General features: G+C 36.5%; 1 protein-coding gene across 1 annotated transcript in view; it reads left to right on the top strand.

Moving 5' to 3' along the window:
* Positions 1 to 22,584, top strand: part of RGS9 (regulator of G protein signaling 9) — a 1,872,571-nt gene that overhangs the window by 1,071,023 nt on the left and 778,964 nt on the right. Inside the window, exon 7 of the mRNA XM_044085112.1 lies at positions 10,498 to 10,574. Coding sequence (XP_043941047.1) covers positions 10,498 to 10,574 — 77 coding nt within the window. The remainder of the gene's footprint in view (positions 1 to 10,497; positions 10,575 to 22,584) is intronic.

The raw sequence follows: 22,584 nt of genomic DNA, 5'->3' as shown, positions 1-22,584 counted from the left end.
CTGCAGCAGTCAGTCTTGAAATGGAGTTCCCATTCAGCACATGACTATTTATTTGTGCCATTATGTCTTACATTATCAATAAGCTTCATTTGCATTCAGTATAGTGGAATTATATTACCTTCATTTATGAGAAATGGACAGCATTGTGTAGCATTTTTATCAGTGGATAAGTGAAGTGGTCAAACTTTAGCTCCACAACTATTCATAGGACACCTCAAAGAGGTACATTTGTGAAGTGCTGCTTTGATACATGTAATGGCAAATGCATCACAAATACAGGGTGGTTTCTGGGCACCAATCTGGGGAGACAGCGAGAATACTCATGAATATATGCTATGACCTCTGTCTGGACCACTGAGAGATCCATTTCTTTGCTTTCATACAAGGGAAGATCTGGCCACTGTCTTTGGCTGACATACACAGAATCACACTGCTGGGGTCCAGGTATACAAGTAGTTTGATGACCTGATATGTAAGAAGCCCAATGACCTATGGCACTGGTAAGCCACAGCTGAGCCATCACTTGGTTTCAATACATTTAGTAGTGATGTGCATTTCCTAGAGCTTTTACATTTCCTTCTGTAATAACCTCTACATTGATGTAATAACTGAAACTCTATGTGCAAGAAGTTTTAATTGGCAGCATACAAGTCTGGGTTTTGCACATTCTAAATGCTTAAATAATTTGTTGTGTAGTGGCTTAGGGTACTTACTGGTGATTCCATTTGGCAGTTATGTATGCAGGCCTTAATCCATGTTGAATCCAGTTTATGATATACAGATCTCTACAGATCGTTGGCACCTTCTCCACTGTTTGTTTGTTCCTATGTTAATATTATCATATATGGTATGCAGACATGATAGTTTTATGGCAGTTTGTAATTTCCATGTTGATGAATGTGCTCTGCATTGGTTTGGGTTTTCGTGGCTGCATTAGCCATTTATGCTTTCAGACCTACATCAGTAGTGTAGGTTTAGAGGTAGGTACTAGGCTATCTGCCCAAAGGCATTTATAAGCCTAGCCAGAATGTGTTGGCTTTCGCCACTCCCTTAGATTAGTTCCCTGTGACTCTGTCCAGCAGAGCCACTGAAGTGATCCTCGGGTAAACTTTAGGAGTTTTGCCTAATGTAGATTGGAATCTTGTTCCAAAGCATGGGAAGACTCTGGGACAGGAATCTGTCCCTCCAGCACGTCCTATTTATTGTTGTGGTGAGGTTTAGATCCCTAGAGCATGTGGCTCGAGGGGATAAAGTTTTCTTTAGGTGGAGCATGTCCATCAATTCTGGGTTGGACATGGCCTTGTATGTCAGGCAGAGATCAACTCTGAGTAGGTGTACTTCTCTTTATATGGACCAGCAGGTCTATATGTGGAAACATTTTGTAATAGGTACAGTATGCTTGTTAGGGCAAGTGTCTGTGCAGTAAGAAATATCAGTGGAGTATGTTTCAACTGCACTGTCTGTGATTAATTTTATATGTATAATTGTATTTAAATGCGAACATGGGTCTGTAGCATTATATTGTAATGCTTTTTTGATCACTGTAACTGTATGTTTGCAAATTGGTATATTTATTTCATGTTTCTATAAGTAACTAAAAAAAATGAAATAAAATAAGGACTCAGAAAGACATTTCTTGTTTCTTTGAAGACTTTTGTGGCTAAACAAAAAAATGCTGACATATGTGTAGGCTGTACAATTACCAAGACGAGGAAAACTGTGAAAAATTCTGAATATTTTCCACATTGATACCTACAGGTGTCTTGTTTCAGTGATATTGGCTGATTATAACTGTCTTCAAAGTACAATGATTTTTCATACATATTTCTAACATTAGTAATATTTTATGACGGTAGATTCATTTTGTTAATGCCGTTACTTACAGCAGAATTCTGATTAAGCCAATTCAAAGAATTTCCAATGTTTAAATGTTTATATATGTTTGTGTTTTGTATGTTTGCTTTTTATTTGACTTTATAGAATATTTTTTCTTATGAATATGTAGGTACATTTTTATGTCATGTGACCTGGATTGTGGATAAAACAGGTCTTGGGAACATAGCTCTTAACCTGTTAGCACAAGAATCAAGGACAGAGTGAAAATTATTAGAGATATGATTTCATTTAAATAACCAGATATAAGGTCTAATGGAATGGCTGCCACTCTGCATATTTTGAAAATATTTTAGATTTGTAAAGTGACAGAATAGAATCCTACAATGATTTAAATCTGTGTTATACAGCTATAAATGATGTATTTTTTTTAATCAAATTGCCACTGATGCTCATCATCTAACTGTAAAATATAATTGTCAGGAATATAATTTTTTGTCTTGACTAACCTTTCTTGACATATATCCCTTTAGTAAAAAATAGTCCTCTAAACCATTGATTTGAAGGCAGCCCCTCTACTAACAAATAGGATATCTTTGTTGCTAAAACACAAATGGAGAATTGACAAACACTATGGCATGATCTTTGGCCTCATACCTTTGGATTAGCAATGGATTTAACCTCCATCTGGTACCAATTTTGCCAGCTGGCAGTTTTGAAATTTTTAGTTTTACAAAAAAAATTAGGTTATGCCTGCTGACAAATTCAAAATAAAATAAAATAACTGTGTCTTTCAGGTGTCAAATAGAACATCATTAGACGTGCAGCATAATCACCACCCACTGAAGACTACAGAATAATAGTTTTGCTAATGATATCACTTTTCTGAAAATCTCCATTTATTCCATCAGTGATGATGCTACATACAGATACTAAATCAGCCATGAGCTTTCCTATCATAGAATAATAATAAAGATTATCTTTCATGATAGTGCTGTATACGCATCCTGAGAAATGAGCATCATCAAAGCCAACCTTTACCCAGTGTGAAAACCAATATTCAGACTGCGTCTTGGATCAGAATCAACCTCTACCCAGTATCCCAAGCCATAATACTGAAGTCGAGGCTTTCTTACAATTACTTCTAAATAGTTAAGTAGGACATAAAATCATTTAAATGCCCCAGTTTTCCCAGGGGAAGTGTTGTCCATCAAGAGCCATGAGTGAATTGCACTATGCGATTGACAAGCAGCATTTAGTAAAGAATGTTTTAGCAGTAGAGAGTTAATAGTTATCACATGGTCATTGTGTTCTGCATGCTTTGATATTGCTTCCCAGAGGAAGACTGTAGACTTATCATTCACCCCCCCCTTAGATGATGCTGTAAATTAATTCAATATGACTTTCTTGAATATCTTAAATAACCTTGCACCTCCTAGAAGGAAGGGACTTCAAACAAATAGTACAATTTGGCTATCAAAAAAGAGTAGAATGCTAATGCAGGAAAGAGAAAAGCATGGAAAGAATAGCAAACATATAAAACATTACAATATCTTGAAAACTTCACACTAATTTGCAGTTGTAGTAAAAAGCAAATTAATGAAGACAAAAAGCATATTTCTGCACAGCCATTAAAGAAATCTTCAATCCTGGCAAAAAAATTCAACTCTAGCCCCTCTTTTAATAACTCATCACTCAAAACTACAATACAGTTTAACTCTTATTTCATAGATAGTATAGCATCTCTAACCAAGGATTCCCCAACATCTAATCATAACCCTGCTAAACAGCCACATATCACCACATCCACTTTCACCTTCAAACCTGTGCCCACATATTATATAGGTTCATATGTTGGTACTGGGCTATCTGCCCGAAGGCATATATTAGCCCAGCCATGTTGTGCGGTATTCACCGCCCCTTTAGTAGTTCCCTAGACCTTTGTACTAGCAGCTAGTACCCTTAGCCCCTATCTAGTAGTACTGTTGGTGTGATCCCCGGTGTGAACTTTCTGTTACCCATCCACTCATCAAGGTTCCTCTTGAAGAGTGATAGTGAGGGGCTTTGTCTTATGTAGATCAGGACCCTGTTCCATAGTAAGGAAAGTCTCTGTGAAGGGAATCAATTCCTTCAGCATGTTCTATTCATTGTTGTGTTGAGGTTTATATCCCTAGAGCGTGTAGCTTGAGTAGATGAGTAGGTTTGGTTTTGCTAAGATGGAGCATGTTCAACAATTCTAGGTTGGACATGGCTCTGTACGTTAGACAGAGATCGCCTATGAGAAAGCGGTATGCAACAGAGAACAGTCTTAACTTTTTGAATCGTGCTGCATAGGGCAACTGTTTGAGGCCAGTAATCCTCTTGGTTAGGTACCTCTGTGGTCTCTCCAGCTGCTGGAGATGTCTAGCCAGGTACATTCCAATTGGTGCTTTGTACTCGATAATTGGTCTGATGAGGGAAGAGTAGAGGGGCACCATTACATCCTTAGATCTTGATGCGAACCCTTTCGTGATCAGATGGGTCACATAGAAGGATTTTCTAACCACTTTGGCAACATGGTTATCAATGGAAAGCTGTCTATCTACTTGGGTCCCTAGATCCCTTATTTCTTTTTCAGATTTCAGGGGATTACCTCCTATGTTGTACTTTGCGGGTACTCTGTTTTTTCCAAAGGGGGATTACTACACATTTTTTTGCATTTAGCTTGAGACTATTGCTTTGACACCATGCATCAGTCTCATTTAGGCCCTTTTGGAGGATCTCCATGTTGGCCGGAGACTCTGTTATAGCACCCAGTTTGCAGTCGTCAGCAAACTTAGTCAGCCACAGCCCTTCCATGCTTGCCTATACTTCTGAGAAGTATATGAAACCACTCTTAACCTCAGCTGATGACCTTCCAAGTGTATACCATAAAATAGTAGCCAATAGCATTGCCTATCCCATCTCAATCCTTCTTTCCAAGAATCCCACATTCCTACGTTCTGGAAAAAGTCATACATTATCCCTCTGCCCAAAGGAGTAAAGTCAACAGACATCACTAACTTTAGACCTACAGCAATCTTATACCCCTTCTTCAAAATACTTGAAAAAAATGTATTCAAAAACAATAACTAAACCATCCCCTGTAGGAAGAACTATCTCCCACACAACACGGCTTCTGTTGTATTTGTATATATGTGTGTTTGTTTATATGTGAATGTGCACACATGCATATCTGTCTATGTCTATGTGTCTGTGTTTGATGTCCTGTGGGAAGTTTTGTATGAGAATGTTGGCAGCTCTATCAAAGTAATATTGGTTATCTTAAAGGGAATGTGTTTTCATGTTCTTTTTTAACCTCTTCTTGCTGACCATTGAGCCCTCCCCAACTGGATTTGAGCCCATTAATCCCTCCTCACAGGAAAGTCCCCAACATCAAAGAGGTGGGAGTTGTCCAGAGAGGGCATCATTCAGGCAGCCTTGAGGACATGAAGGTCAGTGTTTCTTTTCCAACACCCTGGCTATAAGGAAATGTTTTGTTTTAATGCCCCAAACCCTCCCCCCTGATTAGAGAAACAGTGAAATACTCTCAGCAATGCAATGACCCAAAATGCCTTCATTGTCTGAGTGCTGCAGCTGAAAGCCCATAAGTCACCAATGCACCACTGCCTTTCCTCCAGGGGTGGGAGGTTGGCATAATGGTTAAGGTGTTTACCTTACCAACACAAGGTACAGGATTTGCTTCTTACATAGGGTAATTTGCTAGACTTAGAATGGCCCAGAAGGACAGTTAGCCTGGTACTAATGTAGGAACCTATGAACCTATTCATCGTGTTCTGTCCAGGTCAGGTCTTTGTCAATCTATATCTCTGGAGCTACCTACAGTTATGAGAATGCATTCTTCTCTGTGGAGGGGTGAATAGCTGACTTGTTGTGAACTGATGTCTGTATGAGTATTGTTATGCTTTAATCTGCTGATGTATCATATGTGGCTGGTCGGACTTTGTAACTCCATTCATTCTTCTGTTTGCACAAACCATTTTCTCTTTATTTACAGTGTTCTGCTAATGCCAAAATGCAGAGGATCATGATCACTTCTGATCATAACCAGTTTGCTAATTTGTTCAACAAACAGATTCAAGAAATTTGCTCTTATGGTGAATTTTTGAATCCATTTCAAGAATTCATTTACAAATAGTTATGATCGGTGAAGCGATCATTGATTCTTTAACTGCTCAAGTATACTACCAGCTTGCGAAAATAAAGTGCTGAAGTGCAAAGTGTTTTATAGCTTTCAAACACACTTAGTGATGCCACACAAACATTTGCCAGAAACTAAGTGTGCCTCTGGTAATCATAAATCTTTAAAAACTGTTAAATGTCTTATTTTTACTGATTTATATACCATTTGTTAACCAGGTTATTACACTGGTCCACCTACCCATTTTAGATATTGCCTGGGCCACAGCAAACATACCTGTCAACTTCTTAGCCCAAGAAATATGGACAAAGCCTGACATATTGGGGGGTAAAAAGGCCCAAAAATAGGGACAGATTTTAAATATTGTTGTTATAAACTAAGAAAATAGCTAGAATAACAGGGTTTGTGTTAAAATGCATTTTCTAAAGAATATGAAGTCTGAAACTCAAATGTATGTAATTATTTAGTGATTTCATTCCACAGATCATCCCGGTCATTTGCTTGAAAACAACAAATTTTATGAAGAACAGACACATTTTGTGACAAAAGTCTGGACATTCTGTGAAAATCTGGACAGCTGAGAGGTATAGCCACAAAGGCAAAGTAATGAAAGAAAAGAAGAATAATGTATGTTACCGCAAGAAAGTAAGTGGACTTTACAGTTGACACAGTAACAGAGTGCACTCCCCTCTACAGTTCTCACAAGAATACTGTTACAGTAGAGCTACAGCAGAAGAACAAAGCATAAAGAAGCAGGTCACCAGCAGGGGTTGTGTTGTACAGATGAGATATGCATAAGGCAGACTGAAGTGGAGAGTCTGGATTTATTTCTTCTAAGAACTTGAGAGGTCTGAAGAGCTATATATCATCAATACTTAGAAGAAATAAATCCAGACTCTTCACTTCAGTCTGCCTTTTGTGTGTGTGTGTGTGTGTGTGTGTGTGTGTGTGTGTGTGTGTGTGTGTGGGGGGGGGGTAGGGCAATGCAAATTATTTTACAGCTTTAAAGCTGTTTTTCCCAGTGATATTTCCTGCTGTGTATTCTGTAGAACCAGACCAGAGCTTAACTAGACTGAAAGTGATGTGTTGTGCACCTGTTTGATGTCAGAGAGGCATAACAAGGTTGTTTTTTTCTCTAATTCAGAAGCATAATCAACCTGCTGTACATGTAAGGCATACTGTGCCTGTGCATGGTGTTTACACCACTGTATATGTAAGGCATGCAGTATCACACATACATTTTATTCCTGCTTCAAAACAATTTTTCAGTTTTGTTGAGAACATTCACCTTTGCAGCAAAACTCACATATTTTACTTGCAATGAGGACCCAGCAAAAGTCTGTTTCAATGGTAATGCAGTCTGCAAAGAACCAGTGCTGACAAATGCATTTATTTCTGCATTACTGCATTGTAGCTAGACCCAACAGCATTTGATAGATTTTTACCACCTCTAGGCACTCTATATTTCTAGTGCTGATATTTCGGTAAGGAACTGTTTATAATCAGTATGTGTATGCTTGTGTGTGTGTGTGTGTGTGTTTGTGTGTGCGTGCGTGCGTGTGTGTGTGTGTGTGTGTGCATATACTTGTCTGAATACTTGTTTTTCACTGCATGATAATGTTTCTCTGTCTTTATGTTTGTGCATTATCATAGCTAGCTTTGAGTAAGTTAAGCACAGTTCTTGGACACACAGAATTTCAAACTTTGAAAACTTCACTTTAAGCCTCTTATGAAATAATTTGCAGTCTTCTGTAAGTTAATTACTTTCCTTAAATCCTTGTACTGCCAGCTTTAAGCAGCACAGACTCTGATACAATTGTTTTTAAACATTTCTCTCTCCTCTAATCTGTTTCCCTTTTTATATAATGCAATTATTAAAAAAAATAAAATTCTTCTATTACCAATTTACATATTCCTTTTACTTGGCTATAGAAATATTTCTAATTAGAGCATGATGTTTAAATAAGTCCAGAAATATGCATTTTTTCATAAAAGAGTATGTTTAAAGTAAATGACATCTAAGGAGCCAGGTTTCTTGTGTATGATTTGCAGTGTATATTATAGCAATTACCCACGCCTGGGTATGGGTAATGCTGGATTTACCCACAGTTGGTGTGGTTTGGTCACGAGGGCGAAGCCTGAGTGGCCAAGCAAAGCCAACCGTGGGTAAATCCAGCATTACCCACACCCAGAAGTCGGTTATTGCTATTATACAATGACATTATTTAAGAAAAAAAATAATTACTTTTCTTAAATAATGGCATTGTATAATGCCTCCTTGCTGCCCTTCCACAGCTGTCTGGTATTCTGCAGCAGTTCTGATGTACTGCGCATGCGTATGCCTATGCAGTACATCAGAGCTGTGGGCAAAAGCAACGGAAAAAGCAAGATCTCCGTTGCTTTTTACAAACTGTTTTGCTATGTTAAATGGGTTTAACATAGCGAGACAGCTTTAAAAAAGCAACGGAGAATCTCCATTGCTTTTTTTAAAGCTGTCTCGCTATGTTAAACTCGTTTAACATAGCGAGACAGTGTTGCTGTAAGAGTTATAGTAATGGAAAAAGGACCTTTTTCCATTACTATAACTCGGATTTACAACGTGCAGACTGAACAATCAGCGTGCACGTTTTTGAATATTGATGGGGTGTCGTTGTATAATATCTAATTATTCAGCAAACGAATATCTGCAATATACCATGGCATGTTCTTCTACCTGAGCTGCCCTTTGCTTACAAAGGAAGAAAGGATGAAAGCGTGAAACCAAAGAAGATAATGCGTCCGCAGTTAATATGTGTGTGTATATATATATATATATATATATATATATATATATATATATATATATATATGTATGTAAAGATACACACACACACACACATACACACACACACACACACACACACACACACACACACACACACACACACACACACACACACACACACACATACACATTGAGTGTGTGTATGTGTGTGTATACATGCTCTGAGGAAGCCAGATGTATGTATGAAACTAGCTTGTTTGCAGTTCTTTTTCTATTTATCTACCTCTGATTTGTGCTATTTAAAATTATATTCAATACCTAGAATAATGGATATGGTAATGATGCATTCGTCATTTCATGAAAATACTTTCTGTGAATCTGATTCAGAAATGGATGAACTGTAACTCACTGCTCAAGGATGGAAAGCTGAGAAAGAATGTGAGGAGACATTTTTCATTGGGGGAAGTGTACTAGAATCATATACGTGTTTTTGTTAAAAGGTGGAGCATTCAAAATAGTTGTGAGAGTCATTAATGTACTGGACAGAGAGAAATGTTTAGAAAGGGGATGAAAAGTTTGGCTGCATGAAATGCCAACTTAACATGGGACAGAGAAGTGGGCAATCCTGGCTGGGTAGATAATGTTTATGCTGTCAAAGTCTGTGTTTCTTTTTTTCTAACTGACTTGAGTAAACAGGGCTATATTATTCTCCTCTGTGTTAGAGTTTTCTGTCATGTAATGCATTAGTTCATTTAGAATGCTCACAGCATACACCTCTTATATGTTAGACAGATAAGTATGCTGCTTGGTTTCATTTGCAATTTATTTATAAAACTTTTTCAGCCTTGATGTGGAACACAATGGCAAGAGTAAATGCAAGATAAATAAATAAAATAAAAGGCCCAGCCAAGCTAGTGTTTTCTTTCTCTAATACTTTAAACCTACTGTAATGGAGACTCATGGGATATATGTAAATGATCCCTTAAGGCCATATCAGTATTTCAGATACATGGCTTCTGAATGCCCATTACTTTTTACCTTTTTAAGCCATTATGGTGCACTTATAAACAAGTAAATTATGTGCATTTGGAAGCCATGTAGCTGAAACACTACTAAGCAGTCATTTGCATATATACCATTGGCCTGTTCTACAGGAGGTTTGTGGTATTACACAGTGAAGAATCAAGCTTGGCTGGGCCTTTCCTGTAGTTTTCCTAAATGGTTTGTCTGTACGACATTGGATTGACCTATCTATCATGTGTGTACATAAGCATTTCATGTGTATTTTACATAGATATAGATGTTTTACACTAACAAATTAAATTCATTGTATCTTTGGTGGTAAGAACAATCAGGGCTTTGCAGAAGAAACTCATGCAGACATGGAGAGAAAAAACAAAACCCATGTAGCCTGTATTCCTAAGTTCAGAGTTTCATTGTTTTCTACGAAGCTTACAGTCAGGGAGAGTCCCAAGAAGCTCACCCAGTATAGATGGGAGACTAACAGAGTTATCCATTAAGTAGATTTTCCAAATGTGGTATGCAGATTTTCTTTGCCCTGGACATGAGTATAATACCCAAGTCACAGAAATAGTTCATTGCCCATTAAATATACACATCACAGACCTAACCTGCTTTAAAAAAGGAAATCATTCATTGTCAGAAAATGTAAATTGTGTTTAAAATGATATACCTTGCATTGATTGTTTTTTATTTCTAGGAGAACTACAGTATTCTGAATAAGAAGATAAATCACAAATGGGACTTTGTTGTAATGCAGGCAAAGGAGCAGTACAAGTGAGTAACTTAATGGTTTATTGTATATCACATAAGTTGTGTTACTTCTGGAACACTACATGTTATATCATTTGTTCTTTTTTAATTAAACCGAAATGACTAGACATAATTCTGAACCACAGCTAATGAAACCATTATTTTGCACTACAATAACAGCTGGGGCACCAGATGTTCTGTAACCATTAAACTAAGTAAGAGTTTAGGGAAGAAAAGCCATGGCTTATGGCAAGTTTTTGACATCTGTTGGCCAAAGTGTGAGCATATGTAGGTTAATAGATATAGACATAAATCCACAGTAATACCAGTACTATCTAATCAAAACTTTTCTAGCACATTAATAAGGCTGCCAATTTTATGGAATAATATTAGCAAGTTAAAGGCAAAGTGTAAATAGTAATATGACTGCTGACTTTGTTCCCATAAAAGTGTTAATCATCCTGTAGTAAGTAATCAGATAAATGCATACAGAGAGGAAAAAAGCTGAGCCAAATCACCACAGCTGGATAAAATCCACTTTAATAATGAAAAACTCCAAAGAAGGAAGCGCTTTCACGATCACACTGACCGCTTCATCAGACTACTAGTTAGTAGCTTTTTTACTCTCATTTGACTGTTCTTTGCCTAGAGCCACATCTTTACAGGTAGCTGGTACTGTTTTTTCTTGGATTTAAATGCATACAGAGGTTGCATACACTGAAATATAAGTACAACATGCAGATTTCTGAAATGTTAACTGTAACTTGAACTATGTATTTTAAAACAAAATCTAATGTCACTGTATTTTTATTTAATTAACATAATTCAACACAAATGTTTAAAGAACGCTGAGGTAAAATACATAAAGATCCCTTTCCCTTGAAAAAAGACATTTAAAGGTGTTATACAAAGTATTTGTTCAGACAATCAACTACACTGATGGCCTGATTACAAATGACTTGCTCTCAGTTTGTGACCACTTACACTCTTGCAGGCTGAGAGTAGGTCTCTTGGAATCTGATCCCCAGTGTAAGCCTTTTTTATAGAGAGGCCTTACACTAAAGTAGGTTACTTACAAGTCTGTCAGAATCAGGACAAACTTATATTGAGAGCAACTCTTTTGGAATCTGGACCTGAGATTATCATACTTGGGCAAGACACAATAATGAAACTCTGCAACACAGCAGCTTAGATACAGTTTTCAGCTGTGCATGCCTTCACTATAATTCCAACAAAAAACAAATAATCTCCGGTAATCTTGAAGGAGATATCCCGAATATTCTGGAGAAACATGAACTCATGTGGCAATTAAAGCTGAACTCTTTTAGGAAGCCTGGACTAAACTACTACTGTTCAATTAAAAGTGCACTGGAACTTAGAAAATTGCCACATTGTTTACATGAATAATTGTATTTTATTTTATTCTACAAATTGGTTTTAAATACCATTTTAAATCAGTTGAAATTTAAGTGTATATTTTGTTTCCATCATCATACATACATTTTTTCTTATTTTTATTTTTTTTCTGGTTCTTTTTTCCACTTTATTCAAAATGATGTGTAATAACAATACTAACTAATTATACAATTATATATATTTTTATAGATTTTGTTATAGATTGTTTTTAGGGTTCTTGTACACAGACCTGAAGAAGTCTAGAAGGACGAAAGTGATCTTTCTTAACAATAGGTTATGAAAATAGAAACTGATTTTTACATGCAAAATGTATATGTATATATTTATATATATTTTTTGATTGCCAAATGAACTAAGGTTGATATATTTCCAGCCATGTAATATATTGTCTTGGATAAAATCACAGACTTAATAATCTACTTAATAATCTGGTTAAATAAGAGGTACCACATCATTATAAATTTGATTTAAAGTACATAAGGGTTATATATTATTATGAGAGCTACTAAGTAGGGCAGGACCAGCTCGAATGTCACACTGATGGGGGAAGGGATGTGAATTTAACATGTGTACCAATAACACTTTGTTTTACAGCACAATAAACCACCCCCATGCCTGATAAAAAGTATATATATATATATATATATATATATATATATATATATATATATATATATATTTAGAAAGCTTGTGAGGAAATTATTACTCTATTTTTGTTTTACTTGGATCGCTTATATATGTACTTAATAAAGGATTTTAGACTAACTAGAAATATATGGACTGAAAATCTTCCACACAGAGAAGTTTCTTACACTGCCTTCACTATAATTCTTATCATATAGTTTGTAGTCCCTTCCAAGGGGTGGTCCTCAGCAAGTTTTTGCTAAACGATCAGTTATGCTCCCTGATTGGCTGAAAGTAATGTCACTGAGTGAAGTACAGTGCATGCAACAATGTCAGCTTTACCAGTCTCAGGTCATCTGATGTTAATAGTCATCATGTCAGTGACAGAACTGCAATCAAAAACAATCATTTTTTAAAGGGAAAATAATTGCGCTTCCTTACTAATGGCGGGGGATAGCTATGGTTTTGTGTAATAGTGCATGTTTAATGTCAAACTGTAGTGGGTACTGTGACGTCCCCCCTCTCTGGGCCAATAATCAAGGAGCCTGAATCCTCAGCACTGGCACTGGAGAGGGAAGTTCACAGAAATAGATACACCCAGTATTTCCAGATGCAGCTTTTGGCATCAAGGACAGCTTCCCTTAAAAGCACACAGGGAACACACTCAGTCTGGGGTCTGGGTTTCTCTATCTGTCCCCCTCCAGGTCTCCAATCAGACTCCTCACTGGCACAGTTATAGAGCTGAAACCTCATCTGAATGTCCAAGCCAAGTTCCCCACCGCTCTCTCTCTGTCTCTCTGTGAAACCAGTGCTTTGTGCCCCTGACACACACACTCTTTGAGATCTGTTTTACACACACACACACACACACACACACACACACACACACACACACACACACACACACACACACACACACACACACGCATACACGTACACACACACACACACACACACACACACACACACACACACACACACACACACACACACACACACACACACACACACACACACACACACACACACACTCACACACCTGGGAAAGGCTAGCACAAATTTACTAGCTATGCCCCCTTTTTCCTAGATTGTAAGGTTGTTACACCACAACCAGGCAGTCGAAAGCCAGCTACTCCAAGGCTCTTACAAGGGTACCCAATTATACTGAGTACAATTAAAATTAATACAAATGGTAGTGTTTGTCCAATATGGTAAGACTTTCAGGAGTGTCCAGAGCTGTCACCAAATATATATATATATATATATATATATATATATATATATATATATATATATATATATATATATATACACTCTCAGAGATTAAAATATTCTATAAAAGACCAGCTAAAATGAAAAGTTTAAATATATTTAATAATAAATAAGAAAAGAACATGAAAATACTATCTATTTACAGTAAACACCAGGGTTAATCACAGGAAATATTAAAAATAACACAGGTGGACAGGTTCACACAGTTACAGCAAAACAATACTTGACTAATCTCACTATAATTTCCTGACTGATCTAAAGAATTATTATTCCCTGAATAAGTACTAGAGCAAGGCAAGTTAAAGTAGGTGAGAAATCTTTGACCAAACTGTAGACACTGCTGAAAAACCAAACTCAAACGAAAATCAGCAACCAGTCCAGGAAACTCCCACCTCGGTGAAAATGTAATGTGCACGAAGCACCAAGCAGTAATGTAGAAGCTCACAATAAGGTATCACGAAGCACCACACAGTTTATTAACGTCACAAACTTTTTGAAACACGTTTTCATCAGACTCGACTTCATCAGATAATACTTTCAACCGACCATTCCTCTCATTTAAATACACTTTGTAAATTAATTAAGTAATAAACACATTAAATTAATCTAATTAATGAACAAACACTCAATCCTGTATATAAAGACACATGAGAACTATTGTTAAAATCCATTTAAAATCCATTTAAAATGTTAAACCACATTTTTTGCTAATAAAATAGAATCAATACACTTACTGGTGTTGTATACACTCTCTGTATTTATACAATAAATTACTGTTAAATAAAAAATGACAACTTATTCTTTCTTGAGATACTCATGCCTATACTCAATATGTGTTTTCTTCTGTGCTGTTTTTTTTAAATATATGTGTTGTAAATATGTAAAGTTGTATATTGTATATCTATGTTCTGTTATACCAAACTGAATAAATAAATAAATACATAAATACACATTCCTACACTACGGTGGGATAAATATTGTGTAATTTCATGTTATATTTTCCCTGCCTTGATCTTTAAATAAGGTACAATGGAAATAAAATCATTTAATCCAGGAAATTTGTTAGAATTCAATAAGATTTGCCAATAGGTCTCCCTGTGGGCCAGCCTGGCTTCCCATGGTCCACCCCGAACATCCCTGGAAACAGATTCCAAAACAAAAAACATGAACTTAGCCCCATCACATGTTGTGGTATGCCTAAATAGTGTATTTTTGCTATTGCATTTTTGAATTTCGTACTGGTGTTCATAAATACGCCTTTTTAAATGTCGTTCCGTCTTGCCTACATAAAATGCCTGGCAAGACTGGCAAATAGCCAGGTATACCACCCCCTTGGTGTTACAATTGTAAAATCTTTTTGACATGATTTTTCTGTTCCTACTTTCCAAGTGTATGTATTCTGTGTTTACTATGTGTTTACATTGAGGACACCTACCACATCTAAATGTCCCTTTCCTCTGACCGTTGGAGAATACGTGATGAACTTCTTGTTCTAAGGTCCTCTTGATGTTAAAACCCTTCCTGTATATAGTTTTTACGTCTTTACCCTTGAGTTTGTTTAAATCTGTAAGGTCTTGGAAATTTTTCCATTCTTCTTCGATAATTTTATGGATGTACCCTGCATTAGCACTATATTCAGTAATGAAAGCTAAATTGAAATTGTCAAAAGAAGAAGGAACAATTTCTCCATTGTTGTTACTAGATTCTATATTCTCTTTACCCAAAATTGGGTAATATCTAGTAGATCTAGCCATTTGTACCTCATTCCTTACATCATTGATCAAACCAATAGGGTATCCTCTATCCTGAAACATGAAAGACAATTTGTCACATTCTAAACTGAACTGCAAATCATTGGAAGTCATACGAGATACCCTCACAAATTGCCCTTTCAAAATACCCCTCTTTTGAAACCTAGGATGTGTACTCGAATAATGTATATAACTGTTCGAAAATGTGGGTTTCCTGTAAATACAGGACTGAAACCCTTGTATTTCTTTACTGAGTGTAACATCCAAGTAATTCACGCTGTCAAAAGTAATTTCGTGGGTGAATTTTAAAAATGTAGTGGTAGTATTGATGTAAGTGATGAATTCATCAATTTTTTCCACTGGCCCTACCCAAAAAATGCAAATGTCATCCAAAAACCGGGAATAATTAATCCAATATTTGGAAAATACACTATTTAAAACAAATTTTTTCTCCCATATTAATAAGACGAGATCTGCATATGTGGGAGCACAATTGGCTCCCATGGATATCCCAGTGGTCTGTTTGAAGTACTCTCCTATAAAATATATAAAGTTGTTTTCCAAAACCAAGGTCAATAACTCAGTTACCAAATGAACGTCATTGTTAGTGACCCCCGGGCATTCCCAAAGGGCTTCTTCCATCCAAAGCAAACCTGTTTCGGATGGGATAACTGAGAAAAGGTCGACCACATCTATAGTCAAAAAAATAATGTCTGGCCTAAATAAATTCATGTTAATTTTTCTTAGGAATTCCCAAGAGTCTTTTAATAAATGCCCCTGTCTCCCCCATAACTGTTTGAGCTTCCAATCCAAAAACTTTGAAATGTTATGGGTTTTAGACCCCTGTGCCGCTACAATGGGTCTAAGGGGAGGATCTTCTATGTTTTTGTGTACTTTGGGTACCCCAAACATGGTGGGTACCGTTGGATTGGAGTTAACCAAATAGGAATATGCATCAATCTCAATAATTTCTTGATCCAGGAGGTCCTGCAGTGCCAAATCAATTTTTCTGTATGAAATATGAATCTCATTAATAGATGCTGAAATATATTTACCAGTGTCATGTAATATATTATGCATCTTTTCTTCGTATAATATTTGATTCATAAGTACTGTACCCCCTCCTTTATCTGGTTCCATGACCCTCAGGGATGGGTTGTGACCTATTTCGAACAGTAAATCTACCTCTTCCTTGCTCAAATTAGGGGTAAACTTAGCCTGGGTCAACTCCCTACGGATCCTCTGTTCAATCCTGGATTCCAGGTTTTTGAGTTGGGGGTGCAAAGGGGGATTAAAACTACTGGATTTTTTTAAAGTCAACCCGGGGACTACATTGGTGTCCCCAAACATGTTCTCTAGGTTGACTTTTCGAATAAACAACTTTAAATCCAAAATAGTATTAACCATGTTACTACTTTTACTAGGAACAAACTTAAAACCTTTGGTAAACAAAGCAAACCAAATATCAGTTACATGAATATCGCTGTAGTTGTAAATATGATATTTGTCTTTGGTATACATGTAATATTCACCTATACGTGTTACTGAAAAGCTACCATTTTTTACCAATGTTGGTTCCTGTTCCTTTTCCACCCCCGATAATTGGTCCTGTTCTCCTGGTATGTGGTCGAACGATTCCCTTGTGTATGTTGCACCTGATTGCGAATTCGTTCGGACCTCCTGGGTAAAAAATCCCCATCGTCCACTTCTAAATTGTCTAAATGGACTTCCTGGCCATTGAATACTGGTGTAGGAGACATAGGTCCTGTATTGTCCCTAACCCCTCCCTGTTGCTCCGTCCTGACTGGATACCTACTCCTAGACTCAGGTGGATTGGGGTATTGTCTCCCCTCCTGGTATTCCTTAAGATCTCTATATAGTTTCTTGTATTTACGGTTAATAACAAAATCACAGTGTTGGTCTATCTGTCTTTTAATGTTATAATATTTTTGTTTTTCTACTTCGACAGTAAACATAAAATCATTAGTAACATTTTCATTGTATTTAAAAACATCAGCCTGCACAGCTTTAATTTCCATCTCATTCTTCTTGATAATGGCTTTAACTATCTCAAAGCCACACTGATCAAAAGCTTTAATAAGATCCAAATGGAAATCACTTCCAAAAACAACATTATTGGGATACTTATGCACTCGTAAGCCCTTAGGTACTACACATTTTTTGATACATTCATGCAAATACATGTTATCGAGTTCAAGAGTCTTGTACCTGTATAGGGCACTTTCCAAGGAACACATGCTGCCCAAAAAGCTAGGATTGTCCACAAGATTTCTCTGATTGTGTTCCGTAAATTGAAATGCAGGTTTTGACTGAACCCAGTCCTTAAAGGTGGACGTCGGCGCTGCCGAAACTCCTGAACCACCGGAGTTAGCTGATAATGATGTCCCTGGAGCGTTTTCGTGTAGAATGGCTGGTGTGTTTTGAAAATCAGTCCCAACAGCCTCAACTGAGCGCCTAGTAGCTACCGGTGAGGATAAACGGTCCCTGCCATCTAAACCATGTATTTCTTGTGAAGCCGTTAAACGTGAACTAACGGCTTTCAAAACCTCTTTTTGGTCGGAAATGATGTTCTGCAACCCCTGACCGAGAGGGGTAAGCAGGTTGATTAACTGCGTTAACTGACCCGTGAGCAGTCGGAAATCTCCTGAGTCAGACCGACGTCTGACTTCCGATTCCTCTCTGTCGGTGGAATTACCCGAACCGGCTTCCATACCAATGACCAAACTGTAGACACTGCTGAAAAACCAAACTCAAACGAAAATCAGCAACCAGTGCAGGAAACTCCCACCTCGGTGAAAATGTAATGTGCACGAAGCACCAAGCAGTAATGTAGAAGCTCACAATAAGGTATCACGAAGCACCACACAGTTTATTAACGTCACAAACTTTTTGAAACACGTTTTCATCAGACTCGACTTCATCAGATAATACTTTAAACCGACCATTCCTCTCATTTAAATACACTTTGTAAATTAATTAAGTAATAAACACATTAAATTAATCTAATTAATGAACAAACACTCAATCCTGTATATAAAGACACATGAGAACTATTGTTAAAATCCATTTAAAATACATTTAAAATGTTAAACCACATTTTTTTCTAATAAAATAGAATTAATACACTTACTGGTGTTGTATACACTCTCTGTATTTGTAGAATAAAATACTATTAAATAGAAAAATGACAACTTATTCATTCTTAGGATATTCATGCCTATACTCAATATGTGTTTCCTTCTGTGCTGTTTTTTTAAAATATATGTGTTGTAAATATGTAAAGTTGTATATTGTATATCTATGTTCTGTTATACCAAACTGAATAAATAAATAAATACATAAATACACATTCCTACACTACGGTGGGATAAATATTGTGTAATTTCATGTTATATTTTCCCTGCCTTGATCTTTAAATAAGGTACAATGGAAATAAAATCATTTAATCCAGGAAATTTGTTAGAATTCAATAAGATTTGCCAATAGGTCTCCCTGTGGACCAGCCTGGCTTCCCATGGTCCACCCCGAACATCCCTGGAAACAGATTCCAAAACAAAAAACATGAACTTAGCCCCATCACATGTTGTGGTATGCCTAAATAATGCATTTTTGCTATTGCATTTTTGAATTTCGTACTGGTGTTCATAAATACGCCTTTTTAAATGTCGTTCCGTCTTGCCTACATAAAATGCCTGGCAAGACTGGCAAATAGCCAGGTATACCACCCCCTTGGTGTTACAATTGTAAAATCTTTTTGACATGATTTTTCTGTTCCTACTTTCCAAGTGTATGTATTCTGTGTTTACTATGTGTTTACATTGAGGACACCTACCACATCTAAATGTCCCTTTCCTCTGACCGTTGGAGAATACGTGATGAACTTCTTGTTCTAAGGTCCTCTTGATGTTAAAACCCTTCCTGTATATAGTTTTTACGTCTTTACCCTTGAGGTTGTTTAAATCTGTAAGGTCTTGGAAATTTTTCCATTCTTCTTCGATAATTTTATGGATGTACCCTGCATTAGCACTATATTCAGTAATGAAAGCTAAATTGAAATTGTCAAAAGAAGAAGGAACAATTTCTCCATTGTTGTTACTAGATTCTATATTCTCTTTACCCAAAATTGGGTAAAATCTAGTAGATCTAGCCATTTGTACCTCATTCCTTACATCATTGATCAAACCAATAGGGTATCCTCTATCCTGAAACATGAAAGACAATTTGTCACATTCTAAACTGAACTGCAAATCATTGGAAGTCATACGAGATACCCTCACAAATTGTCCTTTCAAAATACCCCTCTTTTGAAACCTAGGATGTGTACTCGAATAATGTATATAACTGTTTGAAAATGTGGGTTTCCTGTAAATACAGGACCGAAACCCTTGTATTTCTTTACTGAGTGTAACATCCAAGTAATTCATGCTGTCAAAAGTAATTTCGTGGGTGAATTTTAAAAATGTAGTGGTAGTATTGATGTAAGTGATGAATTCATCAATTTTTTCCACTGGCCCTACCCAAAAAATGCAAAATTGATTTGGCGCTGCAGGACCTCCTGGATCAAGAAATTATTGAGATTGATGCATATTCCTATTTGGTTAACTCCAATCCAAGGGTACCCACCATGTTTGGGGTACCCAAAGTACACAAAAACGTAGAAGATCCTCCCCTTAGACCCATTGTAGCGGCACAGGGGTCTAAAACCCATAACATTTCAAAGTTTTTGGATTGGAAGCTCAAACAGTTATGGGGGAGACAGGGGCATTTATTAAAAGACTCTTGGGAATTCCTAAGAAAAATTAACATGAATTTATTTAGGCCAGACATTATTTTTTTGACTATAGACGTGGTCGACCTTTTCTCAGTTATCCCATCCGAAACAGGTTTGCTTTGGGTGGAAGAAGCCCTTTGGGAATGCCTGGGGGTCACTAACAATGACGTTCATTTGGTAACTGAGTTATTGACCTTGGTTTTGGAAAACAACTTTATATATTTTATAGGAGAGTACTTCAAACAGACCACTGGGATATCCATGGGAGCCAATTGTGCTCCCACATATGCAGATCTCGTCTTATTAATATGGGAGAAAAAATTTGTTTTAAATAGTGTATTTTCCAAATATTGGATTAATTATTCCCAGTTTTTGGACGACATTTGCATTTTTTGGGTAGGGCCAGTGGAAAAAATTGATGAATTCATCACTTACATCAATACTACCACTACATTTTTAAAATTCACCCACGAAATTACTTTTGACAGCGTGAATTACTTGGATGTTACACTCAGTAAAGAAATACAAGGGTTTCAGTCCTGTATTTACAGGAAACCCACATTTTCGAACAGTTATATACATTATTCGAGTACACATCCTAGGTTTCAAAAGAGGGGTATTTTGAAAGGGCAATTTGTGAGGGTATCTCGTATGACTTCCAATGATTTGCAGTTCAGTTTAGAATGTGACAAATTGTCTTTCATGTTTCAGGATAGAGGATACCCTATTGGTTTGATCAATGATGTAAGGAATGAGGTACAAATGGCTAGATCTACTAGATATTACCCAATTTTGGGTAAAGAGAATATAGAATCTAGTAACAACAATGGAGAAATTGTTCCTTCTTCTTTTGACAATTTCAATTTAGCTTTCATTACTGAATATAGTGCTAATGCAGGGTACATCCATAAAATTATCGAAGAAGAATGGAAAAATTTCCAAGACCTTACAGATTTAAACAACCTCAAGGGTAAAGACGTAAAAACTATATACAGGAAGGGTTTAACATCAAGAGGACCTTAGAACAAGAAGTTCATCATGTATTCTCCAACGGTCAGAGGAAAGGGACATTTAGATGTGGTAGGTGTCCTCAATGTAAACACATAGTAAACACAGAATACATACACTTGGAAAGTAGGAACAGAAAAATCATGTCAAAAAGATTTTACAATTGTAACACCAAGGGGGTGGTATACCTGGCTATTTGCCAGTCTTGCCAGGCATTTTATGTAGGCAAGACGGAACGACATTTAAAAAGGCGTATTTATGAACACCAGTACGAAATTCAAAAATGCAATAGCAAAAATGCATTATTTAGGCATACCACAACATGTGATGGGGCTAAGTTCATGTTTTTTGTTTTGGAATCTGTTTCCAGGGATGTTCGGGGTGGACCATGGGAAGCCAGGCTGGCCCACAGGGAGACCTATTGGCAAATCTTATTGAATTCTAACAAATTTCCTGGATTAAATGATTTTATTTCCATTGTACCTTATTTAAAGATCAAGGCAGGGAAAATATAACATGAAATTACACAATATTTATCCCACCGTAGTGTAGGAATGTGTATTTATGTATTTATGTATTTATTTAGTTTGGTATAACAGAACATAGATATACAATATACAACTTTACATATTTACAACACATATATTTTAAAAAAACAGCACAGAAGGAAACACATATTGAGTATAGGCATGAGTATCCTAAGAATGAATAAGTTGTAATTTTTCTATTTAATACTATTTTATTCTACAAATACAGAGAGTGTATACAACACCAGTAAGTGTATTAATTCTATTTTATTAGCAAAAAATGTGGTTTAACATTTTAAATGTATTTTAAATGGATTTTAACAATAGTTCTCATGTGTCTTTATATACAGGATTGAGTGTTTGTTCATTAATTAGATTAATTTAATGTGTTTATTACTTAATTAATTTACAAAGTGTATTTAAATGAGAGGAATGGTCGGTTGAAAGTATTATCTGATGAAGTCGAGTCTGATGAAAATGTGTTTCAAAAAGTTTGTGACGTTAATAAACTGTGTGGTGCTTCGTGATACCTTATTGTGAGCTTCTACATTACTGCTTGGTGCTTCGTGCACATTACATTTTCACCGAGGTGGGAGTTTCCTGGACTGGTAGGTGAGAAATCTTTCCTTGTCAGGTCAGAAAAA

The sequence above is a fragment of the Protopterus annectens genome, chromosome 10.part0 (assembly GCF_019279795.1).
Source record: "Protopterus annectens isolate FY-2018-M chromosome 10.part0, PAN1.0, whole genome shotgun sequence".
In the NCBI taxonomy this organism is placed as follows: Eukaryota; Metazoa; Chordata; order Ceratodontiformes; family Protopteridae; genus Protopterus; species Protopterus annectens.
Note: the sequence above shows the minus strand (reverse complement) of the source record. Positions and strands in the feature narration are given on the sequence as shown.